General features: G+C 40.8%; 2 protein-coding genes across 3 annotated transcripts in view; both read left to right on the forward strand.

Annotated features, from left to right (window-relative positions):
* The window catches only part of znrf1 (zinc and ring finger 1), a 64,158-nt gene extending 54,312 nt beyond the window's left edge, over nucleotides 1-9,846 (forward strand). Inside the window, exons 3-5 of the mRNA XM_039809224.1 lie at nucleotides 7,265-7,370; nucleotides 8,516-8,611; nucleotides 9,118-9,846. Coding sequence (XP_039665158.1) covers nucleotides 7,265-7,370; nucleotides 8,516-8,573 — 164 coding nt within the window. The 3' untranslated portion in view covers nucleotides 8,574-8,611; nucleotides 9,118-9,846. The remainder of the gene's footprint in view (nucleotides 1-7,264; nucleotides 7,371-8,515; nucleotides 8,612-9,117) is intronic.
* Nucleotides 9,847-12,960: 3,114 nt separating this feature from the next.
* Nucleotides 12,961-19,997, forward strand: gins3 (GINS complex subunit 3). Of its 2 annotated transcripts, XM_039807837.1 has the most exons (4): nucleotides 12,961-13,386; nucleotides 14,237-14,244; nucleotides 14,464-14,674; nucleotides 18,944-19,997. In XM_039807837.1, the coding sequence occupies exons 1-4, from the start codon at nucleotides 13,207-13,209 to the stop codon at nucleotides 19,172-19,174; spliced, it is 630 nt and encodes a 209-aa protein (XP_039663771.1). In that variant the 5' UTR covers nucleotides 12,961-13,206; the 3' UTR covers nucleotides 19,175-19,997. The 2 variants fall into 2 exon arrangements, with proteins under 2 accessions (XP_039663771.1, XP_039663772.1); XM_039807838.1 differs by lacking the exon at nucleotides 14,237-14,244 and having other exon boundaries at nucleotides 12,964-13,425; nucleotides 14,492-14,674.
* The last annotated feature ends 5,651 nt before the right edge of the window (nucleotides 19,998-25,648 follow it).

The following is a 25,648-nucleotide window of genomic DNA, read 5'->3' on the forward strand; positions in this document are numbered from 1 at the left end:
TGATATAGGTCTTAAATATCATTTATAATGGTCTTAAAAAGATCTTTAAAAAGTCTTAAGTTTGACTTGGTGAAACCTGCAGAAACCCTGACATTACTTTTGACAAAATTACCATTTCTTCAAATTCAATCATATTCTCAATTCTTACATGCATGCGTTCGTGATATTCTTATTCATTCATTTATTAATATGCTACTGTATTGGACAGTGCAATTTATAAAACACCTCTTTATAATAAAACTCCCATTACTCACCTGTTGGCAGCGGAGACAGTGTACCTGTGTGAGCCATCTAGTTATGTAGCAACTCCTATGCATAGTGTTTATTTATATAAAATATTCAGTGTTCAGTCTGTTTGTATGTATTCATTGTGTGCTAGCAGCCTAAGGCCATGATCACACATGGCGTCTTTTTTGACAAGAAAAAGACTATTGACTAAGGCGCTTTCGAAGGTTAAAAAACCTGGCAGCGTTTTGGTTCCAAAATACAGCCAATAGTGTCTTTTGTTGCTATCACAGCTACTGCTACAGCAGGCTATCCAAAAGTAGCATGTGGAGCTGCGCTAGATAAAACTAAGCGATCTAGAGAATGAACAGAGGGAGGAGCGGTGCTAATGCTAACGTTAGATAAAATTGCCGTCCTCCGACACTAGCACAAGTCTATCTATGGGCACCTTCTCCGTGTTTTCTTGTTATGGAAAAGACATGTCTCACTACTCTGCTTTCCATTGGTCAACTGTCAAAAAAGCGCTTGACGTAGGTGCGTTTTTTTCAGAAAAGTAGACATTTTTTCAACTTTCAAAAGACAGACTGAGCTGCAGAAAAAAACGTCGGCAGTGGCGTAAAAAAAATGCGCTCAGGTTTCTTTTTTGAAAACACGGTTTACTCCATAGGATTCTAATGTGTAAACCAGACGCTGGCAGCTTCAAAAAAGACAAGTCAAGTGTGAACATTGCCAGAGGATGTAAATGTCAGTCCATCTATCTGTTCATTTGTCCATCCAACATTGCCACAACTTGGCTTGTTTTTTATGGTTCCCAGAGGATAAAACCTAATGACCTCCTGTCCTGTCCTCAAAATTAGTACTGCACAAAAGACGACGACGAGTTCTTTAGTGTAGTACAGTATGTTGTAGGCTACTGCAATAACCTAGTTTCAGCTCCAGGAAACTGGATATTGGGTCAGATGCAGGCACACAAGGGGTTAAAAGCAAGCTTTAAGAGAATAGAAAGGCTTAATGTATAAAATATTATAATCAGCTAAAATTCGCTGGGAGTCCAGCGGAGAGGAGGTGATATGCTCCAGTTAATAGCCTCGCTGCTGCATTTTGGACGGGCGATATGGAGAGTTTCGGCTGAGGCAGGGCTATGATGAGTTCAGGATCTAACTCGGGATGACCTCATTTTTTAAAAACATTTCACAGGTGAGGGAAACAAGATTGAACAACACTCTTCACTTGATTATAAGAGCTTGGGTTAGATGTTGCCTTTGGATTTAATACACTCTGCACTCACAGTCAAATGCAGACTTTTGGGAAGTTGATTAATCTCAGAGTGTTTTCTGCTTGGATTTATATGCTCAGGAAATTTGGGGAAGAGGAGGTGTAGAGCTGCTGTATTGTTATCAGACAGTGCATGTAGATTCCTGTGAGTTAATCCGTAGCACTCTGTCGGAGAGATGCTGGGTGTTTTTTAAGGGGTTGAAAGAGGATGGAGAGACGTGCCAATGTGAACAATGGAAGAAGGGATAGGGGGTCAGAAGAGGAGAGAGATAGAGAGAGGGAGGAGGAGGAGAGTGGGGTTATGGGAGTTTGTTGAGGAACTAAGCTGATTTGCAGTCAGAGCATATTCTTCTGTGTCTTATGCCGTCTCACAGCCCATCCATCCATCCATCCATCCATCCATCCGTCTGTCTGTCTGTCTGTCTGTCTGTCTGTCTGTCTGTCCATCTGTATCAAAGATTCTTATTCAATGAACATTTCTCTGTAACTGCAGTTTCTTTTGCATTCATATTTCATTTGACAGAAAATTGTCCACTATCATTCTGGCACATCCTCTCAACTGAATTTTTTTTCTTTAGTATCAAGGCAATAATGTGTGACATTTCCACATGAGTAAATGTTACACTTATGTGGTTGGCGTAGTAGTGCAACAGTGATTGAACCTTTGTAGATGTGTTTGCATTCATTCGAGTGCTGTACTTGAATTCTGTCACTTTACTTAGTGCTTAGTATTACTATTTCATGAGTAAATGTTAGCAAACTAACATGCTAAACTAAGCCGGTGAACATTACACCTGCTAAACATCAGCATGTTAGCATGCTGGCGCTAGCATTTAGCTTAAAGCACTGTGCTTCTTGTGACTTAAAGGTACCTCATAAAACTTGTGAAGTCGGTTCTTTGAATACTTTGATTTTGGCATTATTTACGCTGCGTTCCATTTACCTCCGAAGTCCGAGCTCGGAACTGGGAATGAAGACCCCGACACCCGGGTCAACCGCGATCCAGTAACAAGTTGCAAAACCATAACTGACTCTAGCCAGGTTAGCAATACCAGTTTACAACAACACATTATGCAGTATTTTGTGCGTACAATGAGTAAAGAGTGTGTTTGCGATTAGCTTCATGTAAATCAAAGAGAAGGCAGTTTGGTTTTATTCCAGAAGCCATAAGGCTTGTTAACAGCCTCTATATCACATGTGTCAAACTCAAGGCCCGCAGGCCAAATCCGGCCCCTTGCAAACTTTGATCCAGCCCACATATCAATTTAGGTTCACAATAAATGTTGGCCTCCTAGTTGTGCTCCAAACCAAACTGTTTTTTAAACTGTAAAATTCAGAAATTCCTACAGAAGCAGAGAGTTTGCATATTGGCAACATCAGGCTGTGAAACAGGTCGTGTGTGTCGGCTCTGTGGTATTACACTTTTAATAATGTAATCAAGTGAAGTTGTCGGACTGATGAAAGGTGCCTCTGTGCTCTGTCTGTTGGTCAGCACTGAGTTGGCAAGTGCCATCCACTTTTTTGTTTTCTTAACGCTTTACACTCTCATATTTTTTATTTAAGTTACATATTGTTTTATTTGTGTGAATGAATTGCTGTGTTTTATGTTTTCAAAGCAGTTTGCCTCAAATAACACGCTTGCCCCCATTGCTGGGGAAATGGTATGAAATTCGGTTACGATTTGACACTAGGGGTGCATGATATATTGACTCAATATTGGTATCGCGATATCACGTTGTGCAATATTATATTGAAAGTGTCGCGATAAGTATGCAATATTTTGTTTATTTTGTGGAGCACTGCGTTAGTTGTGTTTGATTTAGAGCTTGAAACGCTGTAATGATCATGTTTCATTGGCCAGTTGCCGTGCCACTTGCACGCTAGTGCACGTCAGCGCACGGGGCCACTACGTGACAAACCCTATGGAGCGTACCACGTGCATATTTCGACAGAGTGACAGTGTGGGCCCTATCTTAACGATCTGAAACGCAAGTATGAAACGCAAAACGCAAGTATCTTTGTGGGCGGATCTCGGGCGCTGTTGCTATTTTACCGGCGGGATAAATGAGTCTTGCGCCCGACGCAAATCTAAAATGGGTTGGTCTGAAGTAGCTAGGTGTGGTTTGGGCTTAACGTGCAATAAACCAATCAGAGCGTCATCTCACATTCCCTTTAAGAGCAGGGCCCTTGTTCCATGGCGGATTGCTATTATGACGGCAGATTTGCCTGGCGCACGCCAGCGGGAGCTGTCGATGCGGCAAAGTAATAAATGGCCGTCTTGTCCGGGTGGTGATGTTGCTGCGGCCTCTCGGGCGCATCTCCTCAAGTCTGGAGAGGATTGCTGCAGCCATGGAGCGTGGGCCTCCAAACGCACCACCTGCACCTGTTGTGCCCCTTCCTCCTCCCCCCCCCACTCCATCTCCGTCCACCCGCTCCATCAGGAGCGCATCGCGCATTACTCCCGGACCAGATCCCTCCGGAGTGTCCAATCCCACCGTAGTTCAACATCACGTCTCCTTAAGTCCTCTAATATTTCCTCATTTATGTCATCAACACATCCATGACTCATGGAAATGTGTAAAACACAACAAGCCACAAAGAATGCTGGGACTTTTTGAGGACTGTATTGTAAAATGCCTCCTGATCTATCCAAACACCTGAAGCGCATTTTCAGTAATATTTTCCTTTGTAATTATGTATGGTTTTCAAAAATGGGAACTGCTGTAGATGAGAGAAGTGTATCCGCATTGTGCACACGCTACATTATGGCCAAGCATGCGCCCCTAAAATAGCATCTGAATAACGCGCTACTGACTTTAGACCAGGTTTTTCCTGGTCAGTGGCGGAATTGTTTTCTGAAACTGCAGAATAGCACCAAGTAACGTTTGCGCTGGAACACGCCTCCTCTTTTCGCTGAACCGCCCCCGGGAGCGCAAATACATTACCTAATTTCCCGACGTGCGTCTGTGGAGGGAAAAGTCCGCTGTGCGTCGGGTGCAAAATAGGAATGATACATGCGTCGGTGTACAAAGGCAACTGCGCTGAGTACAAGATAGGGTCCTCAAAGTGAAGAAACAGATAGAGACAACAAAATGGGACGGATCAGAGAAGCGAGAGAAGAGAAAGGACCTAAAGAGAGAGCGAAGGGAGTCAGTGGAGCGAAAGAAAGAACACAAAAGTAAGAAAATGAGTGTTGCTCAGGGAGAAGATGAAATAACAGAGACTGAAGAGGAAACTTTAGTGGCCAAAAGTAACGCCTCCTCGGTAGCTTGGAAATACTTTGGCTTTAAGCCAACAGATGTTGCACAAGCTAATGCACTATGCAAAACGTATTGAATGGTGGTAAACTGCGCAAGAGGCAATACAACAAACCTATTTTTCGCATTTTAAAACCAACATATACAATATCGAAATTAATAATAACTCAATATTCATAATCAATATCGCAATATCACATTTTGTCAATATCGTGCAACACCATTTGACACTGTAAATCAAATTGAATTGAAATTAATGAAATATTTTGAATTGAATTGATACATACCCCGTGTGAACAGACAAAGAGAAGAACAGCCTGTTCATGAACCATTCGTTCAGAAAGCCACGAAAAGTTTGGCACTGTAATTCCTAAGCATTCCACGTTTTTTTTTTTTTTTTGCTGTATTCACTACATTGCCATCCAGCGTCACGTGACCAGCTGGCGGTCTCCTAATTTCGTAGGATATCATATGTTTTGGTGTGCATACATTTTCATATAATATCATACGAACCTGTTCATGAGAATGCGTTGCAAAGACTAATGTTCAGCACACGGTTCACCAAAAGATGACAAGCAAAAGAATGAGCAGCAGGCTGCAACCAGCTCGTCTCTTGCAGTAATTGACTCACTGTGGATTAGAAGCTGGGCTTTCTGTTTTTGATTTACCAACCAGCCAATCTCAAGGTGGAGCAGCATCCAGGCAGCAGAGTCTTTGTAGCTGTGCTCCACACTGACAGATGTGAAATCAGGTGTTGTGAAATAACATGCCATACTGTTTTCTGCTATTCTGCTATATTTCAAAGCTTTATTTGTTGCATATAGTTCATTTATTCACAATGTGTGATACTGTAACATCACACCCCATGTGGTAAATTATACACTGTAAAACTTTTCACCGTACATTTACAGTAATAAACTGGCAGCAGCTTCGCCATTAAACTACTCTTTATTTACAGTAAGGTATTTTACTGTAAATAGACATACAGTTTCTTACTGTATTATTTGAATTTACAGTTATATACTGGCTGCTATGTCCTTTCCGCCTTTTCCTTTATTTTCCCAAGATGCATTGGTATTAACAGTTAATACCTATAATCTGTAACATTCGCAGATAGTGCTGTGATATTATTATTTTCTCCCTGAATGCATTGCCATTTACAGTATGATCCTGTATGACATTAAAACGGTAAGATGCTGTGAGATTTTAGCTGTAAATTTACATCAAAGGTTTACAGTGTACGTGTGCTCTTGGAGGTGGACTGGTAGCTGGAGATGTGCCAGTTCATCTCCTGGGCACTGCCAAGGTGCTCTTGAGCAAGGCTCCGAACCCCCAACTGCTCGGGGTGCCTGTCCATCGACAGCTGCAGCCCCCTCACTCTGACATCTCTCCATTAGAGCATGTATAGGTACTGATTATGTGTGTGTAATTCAGGCCTGTGTGTAATGTGTATTCTTACAACAGAGTGAAAACATTGTAATTTCCCTTGTGGGATTAATAAAGTATAAATTATTATTATTATTATTATTATTATTATTATTATTATTAACAACGGTATAGAGTAGAATGAAAGACTGAAATTCCGCATAAGGAGGTTGGTTGGGGGGGGCGGGATGGGTCAAACAACACAGGACTTTCACCCAAGAGGCCGCAGTGTCCCATTCTTGTCCCGCGTGTCACTGACACGTACATTTTGTAACCCCACCCACCATCTTTTCCTAAACTGTCCCGTCTCATGTTCCTGTGTGTTCCTGTGTACAGTCCATTCTTTTGTCATAGAAATGGGGTACCATTATCCCTCGTTAGTCTTTTGCTTCACAAAGAAGACAAATCTTTGGTCGCAGGTCTCCAGTCATGCTGGTTTTGGTCTGAAGACGAACAGAATGTAAAAGTCCTTTCCTATCAGGAAACGGCCGTAGTCTTTCCAAGTATGCAGGATCCACGAGGTGCTGTTGAATCTGTATTTGCCATATTGCTTCATTCATTTAGTTTTTCTTCCTTCCCAGCTCAGCCTTGACTTCATCTGACTGAATATCTCTCTTGTAAAAAATTTTACTTTATAAACTACATTTGAGATGTATACATCTTTTATATAGACCATCCAATACTCTTTAAGAGCCTGCCTTCATTACAGTAAGTAAATGGGTGGAAATAAAAACATTCAGTGGTGAATTTCCATATGATGATTGACGCTATTTTCTACAGTTGAAACTCCAGCTTGTGCATTTTCACTGGTGCATGCAGAAACTAACCACTATATGTACTGTGTGTAATGTAATGCAACAACCTGCTCTCTGCTTTGTTTGATATGCTGCCCGGAGTCTGAAATTGTCGCTTTCTTTGGTGCATACTAAAATGTGTTATGCTTTGTTGTTTTTTTTTTTGTGTATGCGTTTTTTTTTTTTTTTTTTTTTTTTTTTTTTTTTTTTTTTTTTTGTGTTGTGTGTGTGTGTGTGTGTGTGTGTGTGTGTGTGTGTGTGTGTGTGTGTGCGCGCCTGCCACTTTAGATGATGTGTTGGCGAGGGATGCCGGTGAGTGTGTGATCTGTCTAGAGGAACTGCAGCAAGGGGACACCATAGCCAGACTGCCTTGCCTCTGCATCTACCACAAAAGGTGACACACACCACACGCACACACACACACACACACACACACACACACACACACACACACACACACACACGCATATTTGAACCACTGCCCGTTATAGAACTTTGCACTTCTTCTAATTAAATCCACTTACTGCACTCCAATAAAAGACATTCCTTAAAGATGGACAGTAGTTGTTGCGTTTGATTTAGAGGTTATTCATATTATATCGCTCAACAATAAAGGTGCTGCGTGTAGCATTTCTAAACATCGATGTATCACTGTCAAATTAACTGTGATGGCTTGGGATAATTACCATAAATATATGAGAGCAGGCTGCATTGAGTGCTTCGTTAGCTTTGAAGAGATCGTTTGATTTCCCAAACTGAATAATTACCACACATTTAAACACCATACTGCTGTGCTAGCTCTATCCTGTTATAACTAAGATATCTGCTGAAAATTTTTTTTTTTCCATGGATACATTTAGATACTAAACGTCGGCGAACTTCACAGAGACAATTTCCTGTCCCTGTAAAATGTTAGCAGCTAATGTAAGCTAACGTTAGCTTTGTAGAGATCGTGGGAAGCTGCAATGGTTAGCCGATCAAACACTTAGTTGACAAAACTAAAATGTGAGGATTTTTCTTCTACTTTTAATACTTCAAGTACATTTTCCTGATGGTCCTTACATACTTTAACTTAAGTCACATTTTCAATGCAGGACTTTTACTTAAGTAAAGGATGTGAATACTTCTTCCACCACTGATGGAACTGTATGTGAACCAACTTGCCTTTGGAAGACTTTGGAGACCCAGGCTGGTGTGAGTTCATCTGCACACGTCTTCATAAAAGGGAAAGCTGAGACGCCATCGGGGCCTGTCGCCTTATTGGTGTTAATTGCTCTAAAAAGCCTTGTGACATCCCCAGGACTGATGTCCATCCTTTGGTGACCCAGTCATCAATTATTACAGTACTTTGTTGCACATGACCAATAAAGAACCTTAAACCTTGTGTTACTTTAGCAACAATTCGTAGTACTGAGTCCATTTTTCAATTCTCTTTTGATCTCTCTCTTTTTCCAAGTGTTCTCCGTATTTGCAGCTGTATTGTATAGACTTGTTGTTTGACTAAATAACTTGTCCCTTTGTTTCTATGTGTATCCGCAGCTGTATAGACTCATGGTTTGAGATCAATCGGTCTTGCCCCGAACACCCATCTGACTGACTGACTGACCACCAGGCCCACTCTGAATACTGTTCAAGGTGCGACACACAGCACACACACACACTACTGTCTGAATGCTAATTATTGCAAGATATGTTTGTGCCAACAAGTCCTCCAACCCATACCACCACATAGGTCATCTGTTCCTACCCTCTGATACGACACGTTTCCTAAATTAGCGCCCCCTACCGGTGGCAGCACCGTGATGAACATGCCCTCATATCTAAATGTAACAGTTTTAAACATACGGTTACCGATTGTGAAAGGGTCGCAGTTTGGTTAGGTTTAGGCACCAAAACTACTTAGGTTTAGGGTAAAATAAAAGAAGTATGTTGAACTGGAACCACACTGTCGAGCTCTATACAATGTGTATCTGTAAAATTACACAAATTATTGTCATCTAAGCCACTAAAGCTATTGTCCATCTATTAATATGCTGCTTGAAAAACCATATATAACTACAAATCACGCATCATTTTCCAACTCTCTCTCTGTCTCTCTGTCTGTCTGTCTGTGCCCCATCCCTCCTCCTCTCTGTCTCCAGGACATCCCGTGGTCCTGCCATGGATATCTGGACACAGACACAACCAAATCGGATGAAACAATCAAAGCGATCAACACATACTTATCCTGACAGAATCCATGATCCCTAACCAAGATAATTATTCCTTGTGAGCTGAACCCAGAAATCGTGACTGTCCAAACCATCGTACACATTAAAGGGCACACATTATTACATCTGCTGAAGAAACTGCTTACCCCCCAACCCCCCGCCTGCCCTTCCTTCTGTCACCCTCCCATTTCTCCAGGCTAACAGTCCCCTTAAAGGGCTTCATCGGCCTCCCTGACATGCTCAGGATTCTTGCAGGCCTCCAGCAGCTAGCCTTCCATCTTGTATCTGGATCCAAGCCTGTCAGTCTTTAGTGTCCAGCCCCCCCATGGCCTTAACTGGGGGAGAAGAGAGGAAGCAGAGCAGGGAGGGGACAGGAGGGAAGATGAAGGAAACCACACGAGCAAGAAAGAAGGAAGACGGCGAGCATGAGAAAGAGGAGGAGGAGGAAACCAAGCGATTGACGATTGTTAAGCTGCAGAAGCTTGCTTTGAGATCAGACCTTTGAAATTATTTGGTGGGGGCCTCTCATCTCACAACAGGACTCCAACTCGGTGACGTCCACTCATAGCAGTTCAGTTCTGTGCCCTTCCTCGCCAATATGACTCAAATCCGAAAGTCCCCAAAATGCTTCTTAGATCTGGTTTGTGCACACCAGGGCGGGCGGGGAGGGAGGGAGGGGAGGGAGGGAGGGAGGGAGAGATGGTGGAACACAGAACAAACAAACTGGGATGTCAGCTTGTCTATGTACAGAATAGAGATGGGGGAGATCTAAAGATGGACTGGGGGTGGAGAGGAACAGTCTGAGCATGCTCAGTTCTGATTGGGAGAGAGCAGTGTAGTTTACGCTCCTACTGTGTAACGTGTGTGTGTTTGGGATGCTCCAGTGTCAGGCTTCAACCGGTATGGGTATGTACACTATGTGTGTCTGTGTGTGTGTGTGTGTGTGTCTGAGCTTGGAACTGTGACAACATAGCTTTTGCTGAAGCCTAATATGTGTGTGTCTGTGTGTGTGTGTGTGTGTGTGTGTGTGTGTGTGTGTGTGTGTGTGTGTGTGTGCTTGCGTGTGACAGCGTGAAAGGTCACTGTAGAGGGCTGACTAGGACAGTGCTATGTGTGTGTGTGTGTGTATTGAAATGTTTACAGTCTAGATCTCCATGTTCCCTGTTTGTGTGTGTGTGTGTGTGTGTGTGTGTGTGTGTGTGTGTGTGTGTGTGTGTTTGTGTGTGTGTGTGTGTGTGTGTGTGTGTGTGTGTGTGTGTGTGTGTGCGCGACTGGCAGTCCTCCCTTTACTTTGCTGATGTTTACAGCTACAGAGAGGCGACATGACATATTGTAAATTACGCACCTAACCTCTCTCTGGGGTTCTTTCTTTTTAGATCTGCCAGATTTTTTCATGTGATCATGATTAGTCATTTTCTCGTGAGAGTCTTGAGTGTGAGAGTGTGTGTGTGTGTGTGTGTGTGTGTGTGTGTGTGTGTGTCTCTGTGCATGTGTGATGTGAGTGTGTGATTCTAAAGGCGCCTCTTGGTCTATGCTACTGTCGGTTCCCCACATTGTGTTTCTGCTGGAGGAGGTCTGGCTGACTGCGACTGGAGACGCAAGCCACTCAGACCCGAAAAAGGACTCTGTAGTCCCACTGTGGATCCACTGGATGGGGCTTATTTATTCATTTGTTCATATTTAACAATATTTGTTTAATATTCCAATCATGTGAGGTGTTACCCACTCTTCAGAATGCCAAGAGCTGATGTATGAAGACTTCTACAAATGAACATACAAACAAACTGCATTTACAAAGCTACTGTAAACAAATGGTGGAATAAAATGTGCTAGATGACTCTATTTTCATTAACTTCCCTTCTGTGACCCAGAAACATCTTAATCCTGGGATAATTGCTGGCCTATAGACACACAGCATGTATTATACCATTTAGCTGTATATTAATGGGACATGATGTTACAGTTAAATCTTCGGAAGAGCCCACCCTTCAATAATTTCCCGCTCTTACACCGGTCAGAAATGTTCAACACACTCCAAGGGTTATTTAGGGGATTGAATGTGAGGTATCCTGTTTTTCTTAACAGCCCGTGTGTAAATCCTTTCATTTAGCTTAGTTTTTAGTTTTACTACAGTTCCCAGAATGCCGTTACACAAGAAATGGGCCTTGAAGGGACATGTTTATAGTATATGGGTACAACTGTCTACTTCTACTGCTTATTGAACATGTCGGAATGCCAGTAATTGTTGCCATGGCAAGAGAGTTGTGAGATGCAAGGAGCTGCTGTTTCAAACCAATTTTTCCCCTCTGTAAAATCTGTAAAAAACTATTTTCTCAACGTTTCTCAACATGGAAACGCAGGGGGGGGGGGTCATGGATTGTGATGACTTCTTATAAATAATGCACGTGAGACAGATTAGCATATAGCAGAAGGCGGCTTTACTTTTCAACAACATGTACAACAGGTATCCCAGCATTCTTAGCTTTCAGGTACTATGGCGCAACTAAGTTGCCAAAATACTAAACTTAAATGTTTAATACATCACATCACCTCCACTTAGAATTAAGGTAGTGATATGATATGATATAGTCTACATCCACGACCTTCCACTTCTGGGATTACCCTGTTCCCGCAGGAAATTCCGCCGTATGTCCTTTTTTTCCCCTCGAATTTTCATACCTAACTCTGTCTCTGTGTTGGCGTTCTAACCTCCGGTGGATTTGTGAGGACTATGGTTAACTGCTCCTCAGATCTCTGCAGGGTAAATCCAGACAGCTAGCTAGACTATCTGTCCAATCAGAGTTTTCTGTTGCATGACTAAAACTACTTTTGTGCAGGAATCTTAATGTGTAAAGTAACTAGTTAACTAAAGCTGTCAGATGAATGTAGTGCAGTAAAAAGTAATATTTCCCTCTGAAATGTAGCGGAATAGAAAGTAGAAAGTGGCATGAAAAGAAAAGACTCAAGTAAAGTACAAGTACTTCCATTTTGTACTTAAGTACAGTACCTGAGTAAATGTACTCAATTCCATTCGAGCACTGGTTAAAACCAGGAAGTCGTCTTTGAAAGGGGCCTTCTGTGGCTGACCGGAAAACTGCCTCAGATGTGACAAGTTGGGAGTTAACTATTGACACAACAATGGCTGCTCGGCACTCATACTGCCTATTTCCTGTAAAAGATGGACGGTAAAGTCAGTACAGTACATTTTGTGGATGTACTGTATATCAGGAGCCTTTTCATAAACTTTTCTTGAAGTGCATTATAAGCATTGGTGGAAGAAGTACTCTGATCCTTTACCTAAGTAAAAGTACTAATACCACACTGTAAAAAATACTCTATTACAAGTAAAAGTCCTGCATTGAAAATGTTACTTAAGAAAAAGTATGTAAGTATCATTAGGAAAGTGTAAAGTAAAGTGATGGTACCCTAAAAGATTGGAAAATACAAAATTACATTATGAGCTAGCTGTCATTTTCCAATTTAACAAAGCTTCCTGATTGATAAACATTCCTGTAACAGGACCATTGGCTGTATACAACTGACAGCACACAAGGGGGGCTTTACATTTGGAATGGTCATATTCTGACCTCTAAGGGCTACATTTGTAATTGCACCTGAATTTAATTTTGTTATTCATTTCACTGTTGGAAACGTTTGCATTATATTAAGGGCATTCTTTTTTCTCTAATGCATCATATTGTATTTGAATTCAAACCAGCTTTAAGATAACTCTTTTTAAAAACAGCAACATTTATATAATGCAGGAAAACATGGTAAAAACCATAGACTGTATAACAGGTAAAAACACGGACAACTTGACTCAGTTCGACTCAGATTGAATCGATTGCTCTGCTCTAGATCTGACAGCAGCGCTCTGATTGGTCAACAGGTCCTGGCGCCAAAATAGCAAGGAGGAAGAAGACTGGTAAACACAACAGGAGAGGTCTCTGCTCACAATTTCAGTATTTTCAGCATATACTTGATATAAAACTACTACTTTCGGTCTTATTCGGGCACACAATGGATACACAGTCATATCTACCTGTACAACCCGGGGTGGGGATGGGGGAGAATTTCCTGTCTCTCGACGATATTGTACTCTCTCATGAGAGACTTCCCATCCGGACAGAGTGCCGTTTTCCCCGGCTGGGATTTCTGGAGAAGTCGAGTGACTCGCAGGACATACCGGAGGTCGGTAAAGTTACTAAAGAAAAATGCCGTCGTAATAGTTACAACGATGTTGTCAATGTATTTGTTTAGTGCCTTTCAGAAATACAACTAAAAGTACCCCAGATACAGGTCGTTTTGTTGTGTAAAGAAAGTTAACCAAACGTCATTCACTATTTTGCAGTTTAACGTTACTCTTGGTTACCATACTGTATTGGCATTAGCACGTGTGGTAGAAGACAGCTTAAAAATATGACCACTTTTCAATTCGACATGTTTATTACTCTCATATATTTATAATTATACATTTTTATTATCCTGGAGGTAACGTAATATGCTTCCATGCAGCAACAATTAATAGTGAAGGACATAAAAACAATACAATATTAACGCAAACGTTATATAAAGCCTTGCCTAAATGGAAATTGAATAACACGTCAATATAATTTCAACGTCAGTGACGTTACGTCACAGTTCATAGTAGATACTTAAGTTATGTTTTTCAGGACCCAGCATTAAAGGTCCAATATGTAATAAATGAAGACTACATAAAATATAACACTGCAGTCATCAAGTATTCAGCTCTGATAATTAGGGCTGCTCTCTCTTAGTCGATTAGTCGACTAATCGGTCGTTTTGGTCTTAGTCAACTTAGATTTCTTTAGTCGATTAGTCATGTTTGATGCTTTTTTCATGCTGAATGACTTATTTCCAAGAAACGTACGAGCAAATCTCTGTTAAACACAATAATTAAAGTGGTGCTTTTGCATGACTCTTTGCGGAGAAACTCATATTTACAGATCTGTCGATTAAATCAACTAATCGATTAGTCGATACAATTGAATGAGTTTTAGAAATGATTAAGAATCTTTAATAAGCACAGCTACGTGTGTAAACTATTGCGAAACAAACATAAAGACAGGCTGGATGGGATAGTTGGTGCTGATAAAGAATACTGGGTAACTAGGACTACAGTTGAAACATTAATATGACATTAAACTGGCACATTTAACTTCAGAAGTTATTAATGTGCATTGTCCTTATAAAATAAATACATCTTAAATTTTAATACTAAAACTCTAAAACTTTTTTTTTTTTTTCAAAAAAAAGGGGTTTTTGGCTGTTCCAAGTCTTGAAGAAGAGGAGAGTGTTGTCAGTGGAGCTTCCGAAGGTGTACAGAGAGGGCTGGAGGACGGTGTTCAACGCAGACCCCAACGTAGTGGATCTGCATAAGATGGGGCCCTACTACTACGGCCTGGGGTCCCAGATGCTGCACTTCGACAGCCCAGAGAACCCCGAGATCGCACAGACGCTGCTGCAGGTGAACAACATGCACAGACATCAACACAAAAGTTAAACATGATTGAATGTCAAACCTCATCGTTGGTATTATAAAAAAGGATCTTTCCATAATGTTGTCAGACACTTAGAATATTAATCTGAGTCTGTCAGCAGCAAAATGAGCACTTTTGTAAACGTAAATACAAGCTGCACAAAAACTCATATTGTAGCTTGTTTCGCAGCTGCCGACTGCAGAGATCTCTCTTAATACTGGACCAATGTCAAAGATTGTTGTTCCCATCAGTCACTTAGACACAAAAACATAGGAACATAGGGTCCAGGTTGAAAAAAAACGGAAGTTACCCTTTAAGCTTTGTGTGCACAGATATACACTGAGTATGCTTTTACAGATCCCAATATCTCTTATTGTGTGGTGCTAATTGGCTGTGAATACAAAAGACCCCGTTAGACTTGGATCGCTGTGCATTGCTAAATCTACCTTGTGATAATTATGTGGATATATGCTTTCACTAAAACAACTACACATACAATATACTTACCTACATTTTTTCAATATACTTTTCAATTAGAGAAAATACTGCTAAAAATAATACTATTAAAAAATAATAGTAATAAAGAAGTCTGATATGCGACTCCCCACACACACACACACACACACACACACACACACACTCCCCACACACATACACACACTGAGAGGTGCTGCTAGGTGAATTTTGTTACCTCTGGAAAGAGCCAGACTAGCTGCTATGCCTGGTTCCAGTAGCCTTAAATCAAATGTACAGGTATGAGAGGGGTATCGACCTTCTCATCTAACTCTCCGACAGAGAGCAAATAAGTGTAATTTCCAAAATGTTGAACTATTATTTTAACAAGATTTTATTACACTTAAAGTTTAAATGTTTAAAATAAAAAGTGATGGCAGCAAGCAAAACTCACATTTGCTTAGTCTCGCTTTGCTCCAAAGCGCGCTGAAGGATGGTCTGGCTACTCCATATAGCATTCGGGGATGGAAGGAAAACGTGCTCTGGTTTAATGGCATATCTTTAAACCAATCAGAATGGTAATGGGCGGCGCTTAACTCCGCACAGAGCCGTTGCTAAATAGTCGTGCAACAGAAAACACAAAAGATTGGACAAATAGCTAGTCTAGCTAGCTGTCTGGCTTTACCCTGCAGAGATCTGAGGAGCAGTTAACCATAGTCCTCAGTAATCCACCGGAGGTTAGAACACCAACACAAAGAAAGAGGAAGGGGACGGGACATACATGCATCCGGCGGGATTTCCTTCAGCACTGGAGCAATCCCCGAAGTGGAACGCGAAGGATATAGACTAGATTTGCTACGCAGAAAGTGAGAGCACATTTGGATTTTCTTTTAGAAAAAACTGTTCATGTTTGCTACACATAGAAGTCCGTATGGCAGAAAATTTTACAATTTATGGTACACACAGTAGGATTTTCAGCCTTTGGCAATGGATTTGATTAAGTGTGATAAATTTCTGGGTTTATTTTTTATTTTTTTATAAATGTGTGGCCACATTTAATATGAACACGTTTTGCATTGTTCAACAGCCCAGATGCTTTGCTACAAAATGTCATAGACCAACAGACACAATGCTGATTCTAAACAAACGCAGCCAGTGTTATTTACCACATTACAACTAGGGGGTGCAATCAGATCAGAAAACTTGACTACTACTGGTTGTCTGGTGCAGCTGTTACCAGGCAGATTATCTCTAATCTCATTGTCTGACAGTCAAACTGAAACAGAGGGTTGTTGCACACTGTAAGACTTCTCCATAGCCTTACACACCCTAACAGGGTTTTTCCTGACACAGAATGGGCCTTGGGGCACGTCACTAATCATGATCGGTTTGCGTACAGTAAAGGCATTTAGTCTGCATTGCCTTATTTGACAGAAAGCTACATATATTTGCCTGTTACTTCTGACAATTTGATGAACAAAAATGTTGATTATGCTTGAGTAAATAAAACCCCAATCAACCAAACTGTCTAAATATTTCTCTATGAAGGAAAAACTCCTGCATAAGGTTTTCACATATTTTAAGTGGCAAAATTGACACCCTGGTTGTTTTAACCACATTGACTTGATAAGAAAATGTATGATATTGGATATTAGCCCCATTTGCTTAACTAGTCTGTTTATGTGATGTTGTCTCTCTGCCAAGAACCAAATGAGTGCAAACTGAGCTTGTTATAAAGAATGGTTTGCTGCATGCAGCCTGCATTCAGATACACTGCTGGTGCTACCTACATTCATTTAAATGACACACAACTGCATATCTATAGAAACGCTTTAAAATGTGTCAAAGGCACTGTGAAGACTAAAGAAACCAAAATATCAAGGGAGAAATTAGTTGTTTTTTTTTTTTATTTATTTGATTGCAGGTTTATTAGGGTTGGGCATCGTTTGGATATCAATGATTGTGATTCCAATTCCGATTCTTCCTTTCGATTCCGATTCTTATCGATTCTAGATTCTGATTCTTTGAGGGGTGGAGTTGAAACGGGTGACATGCTTATTTCACAAATAAGAGGAAAGTTTTATTTTGATTCAAAGGTGGGTTGCAGTTTTTATTTTTTTAAATCCTTTATTTGTACATTTCCAATTATCACATTAAACAATCGTATTCTCTATTTTACAAATAACCATAGAAAAACAATCCCAACAAGAGAAAGACAGACAAAAAAAAAGTGCACCTAAAGTTCCTTATTACAGGACTGACCAAGGGCAGGTGTAAACATTCAGACTTCCACTTCCAGACCAGGTAAATTGTTCATATAAGTTATCAGAGGGTCCCAGGTTTTGTAGAATCTGTTGATGGAACCGTTGAGGGTACATCTGATTATTTTTTTTTTTCCCACCTTAACATTCTGCATAATGTCCCTAATCCAGTGGTGGTGTGATGGAGGAGTAGCAGCCTACCAGTTAAATAAAATCAAGCGTCTAAGGTGGGTTGCAGTTTGACGGGGCTTTTCCAATGTAAAATAAAGCCACACTAGAGCATCGCTTACTGTGCTCCAAGGCACAACAAGCGCCTGGCCGCTAAGGAAACCAAAACTTGCGCATGTTAAATTTGGAACCCGTGATCAGATTTGAAACCAAATCGTCCAAACGATTCCAATAAAGAAATGATTCCGACGTAATTTTTGAAACCATTCCAAGTAGGAATCGTTTCTCGATGCCCAACCCTAAGGTTTATAGACCATATACCGGCTGCACTTGTAAAATGTTAGAACCAGTTCTTGGCATAGCTTTAATGTTTCAATATTCAGTTTTGCCTATAGGCAGGTTACATAAAGTAATACATATCTGAAGTTTACATGACATTTTACATCAAAGGTGACTGCTTGCTTGGTCACGAACTGGAGGTTCAACAATTCCAAATTTTACTGTACAATTAATTGTTCAGAAATAATTGCGATTAACAATCTGATCGTCTCTTTCAGTCACATTTTTTAAAAACATGTCTTTTTGCATTTCTTTTTCAAACAAATACAGTTTTGAATAAATCCCAGGGTACATCTTTTGGTTATATATCACTGTCATGTGACCCAGATAATGTAGTAACACAATTACACAGCCTATGAAGGAAACTACGCCTCTTTATCATCACAAAACATAGTATTTTTTTCTGAAATTAACATAAAATTGGCAATTTCAATCAACAGCTTATTTAGGACCTTAGCTATTGTTACCCATTAGTTGCAGTTAAACAAAGAAACACACACAATTACACACATGTATTTATAATTACGTTGATACAATGGTGATTTACAATAAAGCCACACTTTAGAGAGCAGCTTACTGTGCTCCATGGCTGCAACACAACTAGCGCCTGGAGGTAAGGTGGCCGCTATGGAAACCAAAACTTATGGCGCTTTTCCATTACATGGTACCTGCTCGACTCGCCTTTTTTGGTTTTCCATTACGAAAAAAAGTACCTGGTACCCGCCAACAGGTACTTCTTTTTAGTACCACCTCAGCTGAGGTTCCAAGCGAGCTGAGGCGATTGGAGTCGAGGCGAGTCGAGCAGGTACCACGTAATGGAAAAACGCCTTTAGTTAGTTTCTTGTGTTGAATTTGGAACCGATGATCAGATTCTAAACCACGATTTCACTCAACAAACGATTCCATTGGAATTGTAATTTTTGAAAGGATTCCAAGTTGGAACCGGTTCTCGATGCCCAATCCTAACCCTATATATGTGCTGTCTTTGTCTTCTGATCTAATGGGTGGCAAACTGTCCACATTGTCATCGTCCAGACGTTCATCGGTCGCTTCAGACGGAACATGGACTCCTCCCAGAATGCCTACAACGAGGACACGTCTGCGCTGGTGGAGCGTCTGGACTGCCTGGAGAAGGCTCTGTTCACGTCGGGGCAGAGCGGCCTCAACAGCTTCCAGAGCTGGGAGAAGGGTCAGGCCTCCCAACTCACCGCCTCCAGTCTGGTTCTCAACTACCGCAAAAGGAAGATCACTGATTTACAGCCCTGACCTGCAGCTAAAACATACAGAGACTGGCCAGAACTTAAGTCAGTACTTCAGAGCTGCACGACGGCAGCACTGACTTTTACATTCATTTTCATTTCGATGACCCTGCAGGGTTTCCCCCAGAAAAGTTGTGTAGCCCGGTGGCAAGTGTCTTTTTTTTTCGACGAGGTCCCAGGCTGGGGCCCAATCACAGATCAGGGGCTTTCCTGCATGAAGGAACTTTTGGCGCAAAAACATTGAGATAGATATGGATTAGGATTGAATTGAGACAGATTTCTAACCGGTTAAAAACTTCTCGCCGTGGTTTACTTTGGTTTTTCGGATCGACCAACTCTCGGGTATTGTTCGCAGTGTTTAAACAGACTGGACTTTGGGGTCAAGTGTACTCAGATCCAGGCCCAGGTCCCTAATCTAAAAGCCCCCTTACTGCATTATATTCCATTGTACTTTATTACTTTTTGAATTATCACCTGCCTCCTGAGTTCTGGGTTTTCCTTTCCATAAATAACGATCTTTCCAACATAAATTGGTGCTCAAAAATGTATCAGAATGCAGGAAATGAAGTGTTTGGCACTCAAGATTTCCTGGGGGAGGACCCTCAGCATTTTATTTATTTTGTTCCATTGTATGAGTTTTATGTAATCTCGACAATCTGACAGTGTGTTCATGATCACTTGGTGTTTTATCAAAAGTACTGAAACCGTTGGTTTAAAAGTTGGATTTTTGATGGAAATTCATTGATCTATGAATATGAATAGTTGGTTGCCGAAATTTGGTTGTTGATTAATTGTTTTAACATGTATCAAGTAAAGATTCCTAAAAATTGCTTGATTTTTCTTCTGTTATATCACTACAGATGGGTAACCTTAGGGTTTTTAGGCTGGTCAGTGGTGGGGTGAGATGTATGTGTGGATGTTTTTTGGCCTTGATGTGTGTAATTTGATTACATAAAATGGCAACATTTTCCTTAAAGCAGTCCAACTCAGTAATTTCTAAATTACCTACAAACACAACTGGAGATAAGGAAGGGATGGCTATCTTGGTAGAGAAATCTGTTATCTCACTATCAGCAATTTATTTTAGTCCTGATTTTACAAATATCTGTATGGGATCTTGTTGCAGACTGTGTAAGCATCTACCTGCTGTCACAATGTTTACTGCCTGTGTTACTTCTGTGGTCATACAAGTAACACTGTTGCATAGTCTGTGGTAAGATAGGCTTTGAAAATGGAAAATGTTAATTAGAAAGCAGCTATCGCTTTATTTTTGTTATAAATACTATACAAAGTGTAGCCGCAGCATGCATATTTAGTTATTTAGTGCTGTTGTGCAGAGTGAGAAGTCCGGAATTACCACCTACCATGCACCAAATACTGGAAAAACTGAGTGACTGAGTTATTGAGATGATGTCATTCTGAATGCATTTATTAATAGTCTTTCCCTCATTAAGCAAAACAATGTAGCAAACAGGCTGTTGATTAGCTGTCTATTCTGCTGCTGCTATTTTAAACAAAGTGGCAGAGTCTAAACTACAAACTTTTCCTTTCCTTTCTTCTCTTCCCCAAGTGTAACTTTCCTAAAATGAGAGGAGATGTATGGTTCAGTGAGGACAGGCTGTGGGTGGATAGGCTTCACCTCCCTCCTGGGGACTTATGCCCAGTGTCCGAAATTAACTGACGTCTGATCCGCAGAGTACCCATACCACTTTTGACTGTCATGGTAATGTTGATAACGGTAATTGTCAGACCTGATGTTCAGCTTAATGGCTTGCTTGTATAGCTGCCTTTGCCGTTTGGATTTACAGCTGCCTGAATCACTGCTGCATCACAAACACGTTACGTGGAATAATGTGGCGAAAAAATATAGGTATGCAGAGTGCCGAGAGGAAAACTACTTTAACAAAAGATACAGTTGTCATACAGTAATTTAATCCTCAATAACACTGGAAGATATTTACCTAACAAATAAGAAAACCCATGATCTCCACCATACTGGTATATACTGACTGTATTATTGCATGGTGTTACTGGTATTTTGTCCACGCCCTCTCTGTGTATGTGTGAGTGCATTGGCCTTTAGCTGCTGATATCATTAGCTTGCTATCCTTGCAGTGGCACTGCTTGTTATCCAGAGGTTACATTCAGACACCTCAGCCTGTGTGTTTGTTTTAGACTGAAACCTCCCTATATATTTTCTGCATAATTAATTTATACTTTTATTTTTAATACTTAAAGGGTAACTACAGTTTTTCAACCTGGACCCTACTTTCCTATGTTTTTCTATCTGATGGGAACAACAATATTTGACATTGGTCCAGTACAAGCTACAATATGAGTAAATAGGGCAGTTGTCCAGCTTGTATTTAACTTCACAAAGTGCTCGTTTCGCCACTGATAGGCTCAGATTATTATTCTAAGTTTCTGACAACATTATTTAAAGGATCCCTACAGAGATATACCTTTATAAAACCTCTTTAAGACCTTTGTGTTTAACCAGAAACAGATCTGAAGTCGCTAGAGCTAATCCCACCAGACTCCACCAGACAATACTTTTAGTGTGTACAGAGCCAACATATTTTGTGTAAAAGATGTAAATCTGTAAACGATGTATTTATTTAAACCAAAACTAGAGTTGTGATGGCTGGAAGAGTGGAAAAATGACCCAAAACAGCTTTTCAGTTTTATTTAGTTTCTGTCGACTTTGAATTAAGTGTATTTTACGATGCTAAAATTACAGTTTATTTACATGGAGTCTGGTGGCTTTAGTGAACGCAATTTCACGGATGTTTTTATGTTTTTTATTAAAAAAGGATTTTACTCTTTAACAGAAAGGTCCACCTCCTTAGAAATCCTTTCCATAATGTTGTCAGACACTTATTAACAGAATATTAAACTGAGCCTGTCAGCAGCAAAAAAACAGAACTTTTGTGAAGGTAAATACAAGCTGCACAATTGTCCTATTAACTTACATTGTAGCTTGTTTGCGACTGCTTACTGCAGCGATCTTGCTTAAAGCTGCAGTAGGTAAGATTGTGAAGATCCAGGACTTTGCCAACAAATTTGAACATCAACAACTTCTCAGTCCCTCCCCCCTTTCTGCTGCAGCCCAAACCGTCTCCTAAGCCCCTCCCACACAAGGGAGTTTGACAGAACTGCCGGCATGTCAGACAGACATGTTCAATAACTAAACACTAACACAATGTTAACTTTACTCACCAACAGTAAAACGATGCTAACTAGCAGGCTAGCGTTAGCCATTTCAGCATCCTATCAGACCGACCACTGCGCTAACGTTACTATCATCCTCACCAGCGTAGCTTTGTGGACTTTTGACTACTAATAACCAAGTGAAAGATAAATCATTCATGGTAATTATGTTACCTGTCGAGAGGAAATGTGGCTACATCTGCATCGTTCAGATCTTTATAATCCTGCAGCCACGCCACCTCTGAAAAGCCACTCCATTATTCACAGAGTTTTGGAAAACCTTTCTGCAGCTCGTGCGCGGGGAGGGGGGAGGGGAGAACGCTATATATGCGTGTGCCTGAGCAGTGATTGACAGGCAGATAGACCCCCCCCTGTGGCCCTGATTGGAGAAAATCGACCAGGAGCGGTGGGATTTTGCCAATGGCACTACAGGCTGTAGGAGGTGCCAGAGGAGCTGTCCTTTTTTTTTTTTTTTACATAATTCATGTAGTTCTACTGGAACATAGGGTCAGTTTCAGCAAATATGACAGAAAGTTAGTTTTATAAGACTTACCTACTGCATCTTTAATACTGGACCAATGTCAAAGATTGTTGTTCCATCAGACACTTGGACACAAAAACATAGGAACATAGGGTCCAAGTTGAAAAAAACAGTAGTTACCCTTTAAAGCTTGGGTAGGCAGTTCAGGTTTTTTTGGACATTGGGCAAAAAATTCATAAAAACCTTTCAGGATATTGTAATTCAAGTGTTCTGAGAGAAAACTAGACTTCGGCACCTCCTCTTAACTCTGTTTTCAGGTTTTAGATAATCTTCGCTCGTGACCGGAGACATGGCCAGTCAAAGCACATTTCAGAGAGGGTGTTCCTGTTTCGACAAATGCCGATGCGCTTGCACGTCCCTTCATATGGTGATAGCCTGATTCAGTGGTGGAAAATTCTGCAGAAAAGTTGCAATTCCAAAGAGTCTAAACGCGAGCGTGACAATAAACGCAATAAAACTTGTCAATATTGGTGAAGCTTTTCGGAGAGAAAATGTAGCCAACAGTTCAGCCTTCTGCTAACCGTAGCCGTGATCTTTAGTCACAACCGTGAGCCTTTGGCTACGGTTAACATAAGGCTGGACTCTTAGCTACATTTTCTCTACTATTAATTACCGTTTTCTCTCAATCCCTGAAACCCTTCGCAGATATTGGCATGTATTTTATTCATAAATATGAACTTGTATGTCATCTCAAAGGGCATTACAGTATCTCACAAAAGTGAGTACACCCCTCACATTTTAGTAAATATTTCATTATATCTTTTAATGGGACAACACTGAAGAAATGACACTTTGCTCCAATGTAAAGTATTAAGTGTCCAGCTTGTATAACAGTGTAAATGTGCTGTCCCCTCAAAATAACTCAACACACAGCCATTAATGTCTAAACCGCTGGCAACAGAAGTGAGTCCACCCCTATGTTAAATTCCTATAGAGGCAGGCAGATGTTTATTTTTAAAGGCCAGTTATTTCATGGATCCAGGATACTATGCATCCTGATAAAGTTCCCTTGGCCTTTGGAATTAAAATAGCCCCCCATCATCACATACCGTTTACCATACCTAGAGATTGGCATGGTTTTATATCAGTTAGCCTAATAGCTGGTTTGATTTGCATTGAGAGATGATTTTATGGAAAGTACCCCATGCCAATCTCTAGGTATGGTGAAGGGGATGTGATGATGTGGGGGTGGGGCTATTTTAATTCCAAAGGCCAAGGGAACTTTATCATATATACAGTGCCTTGCGAAAGTATTCGGCCCCCTTGAACGTTTCGACCTTTTGCCACATTTCAGGCCTCAAACATAAAGATATAAAACTGTAATTTTTTGTGAAGAATCAACAACAAGTGGGTCCCAATAATGAAGTGGAACGAAATTCATTGGCTATTTCAAACTTTTTTAACAAATAAAAAACTGAAAAGGGTGGCAAAATTATTCAGCCCCTTTACTTTCAGTGCAGCAAACTCTCTCCAGAAGTTCAGTGAGGATCTCTGAATGATCCAATGTTGACCTAAATGACTAATGATGATAAATAGAATCCAGCTGTGTGTAATCAAGTCTCCGGTATAAATGCACCTGCTCTGTGATAGTCTCAGAGGTCCGTAAAGCGCAGAGAGCATTATGAAGAACAAGGAACACACCAGGCAGGTCCGAGATACACTGTTGTAGAAGTTTAAAGCCGGGATTGGATACAAAAAGATTTCCCAAGCTTTAAACATCCCAAGCGATAATATTGAAATGGAAGGAGTATCAGACCAATACAAATCTACGAAGACCCGTCCGCCCTCTAAACTTTCAGCTCATACAATGAGAAGACTGATCAGAGATGCAGCCAAGAGGCCCATGATCACTCTGGATGAACTGCAGAGATCTACAGCTGAGGTGGGAGACTCTGTCCATAGGACAACAATCAGTCGTATACTGCACAAATCTGGCCTTTATGGAAGAGTGGCAAGAAGAAAGCCATTTCTTAAAGATATCCATAAAAAGTGTCGTTTAAAGGTTTGCCAAAAGCCACCTGGGAGACACACCAAACATGTGGAAGAAGGTGCTGTGGTCAGATGAAACCAAAATCGAACTTTTTGGCAACAATGCAAAACGTTATGTTTGGGCGTAAAAGCAACACAGCTCATCACCCTGAACACACCATCCCCACTGTCAAACATGGTGGTGGCAGCATCATGGTTTGGGCCTGCTTTTCTTCAGCAGGGACAGGGAAGATGGTTAAAATTGATGGGAAGATGGATGGAGCCAAATACAGGACCATTCTGGAAGAAAACCTGATGGAGTCTGCAAAAGACCTGAGACTGGGACGGAGATTTGTCTTCCAACAAGACAATGATCCAAAACATAAAGCAAAATCTACAATGGAATGGTTCACAAATAAACATATCCAGGTGTTAGAATGGCCAAGTCAAAGTCCAGACCTGAATCCAATCGAGAATCTGTGGAAAGAACTGAAAACTGCTGTTCACAAACGCTCTCCATCCAACCTCACTGAGCTCGAGCTGTTTTGCAAGGAGGAATGGGCAAAAATGTCAGTCTCGATGTGCAAAACTGATAGAGACATACCCCAAGCGACTTACAGCTGTAATCGCAGCAAAAGGTGGCGCCAAAGTATTAACTTAAGGGGGCTGAATAATTTTGCACCCCAATATTTCAGTTTTTATTTGTTTAAAAGGTTTGAAATATCCAATAAATTTCGTTCCACTTCATGATTGTGTCCCACT

The sequence above is a fragment of the Perca fluviatilis genome, chromosome 8, assembly GCF_010015445.1.
Source record: "Perca fluviatilis chromosome 8, GENO_Pfluv_1.0, whole genome shotgun sequence".
NCBI classification, from domain to species: Eukaryota; Metazoa; Chordata; class Actinopteri; order Perciformes; family Percidae; genus Perca; species Perca fluviatilis.

Coding starts and splice junctions, on each gene's coding strand:
- gins3 (XM_039807838.1), top strand. CDS start 13,207: ATGGATACACAGTCATATCTACCTGTACAACCCGGGGTGGGGATGGGG. Junction 13,426..14,491: donor GTCGTAATAGTTACAACGAT/GTTGTCAATGTA, acceptor CAAGTCTTGAAG/AAGAGGAGAGTGTTGTCAGT. Junction 14,675..18,943: donor TCGCACAGACGCTGCTGCAG/GTGAACAACATG, acceptor GTCATCGTCCAG/ACGTTCATCGGTCGCTTCAG.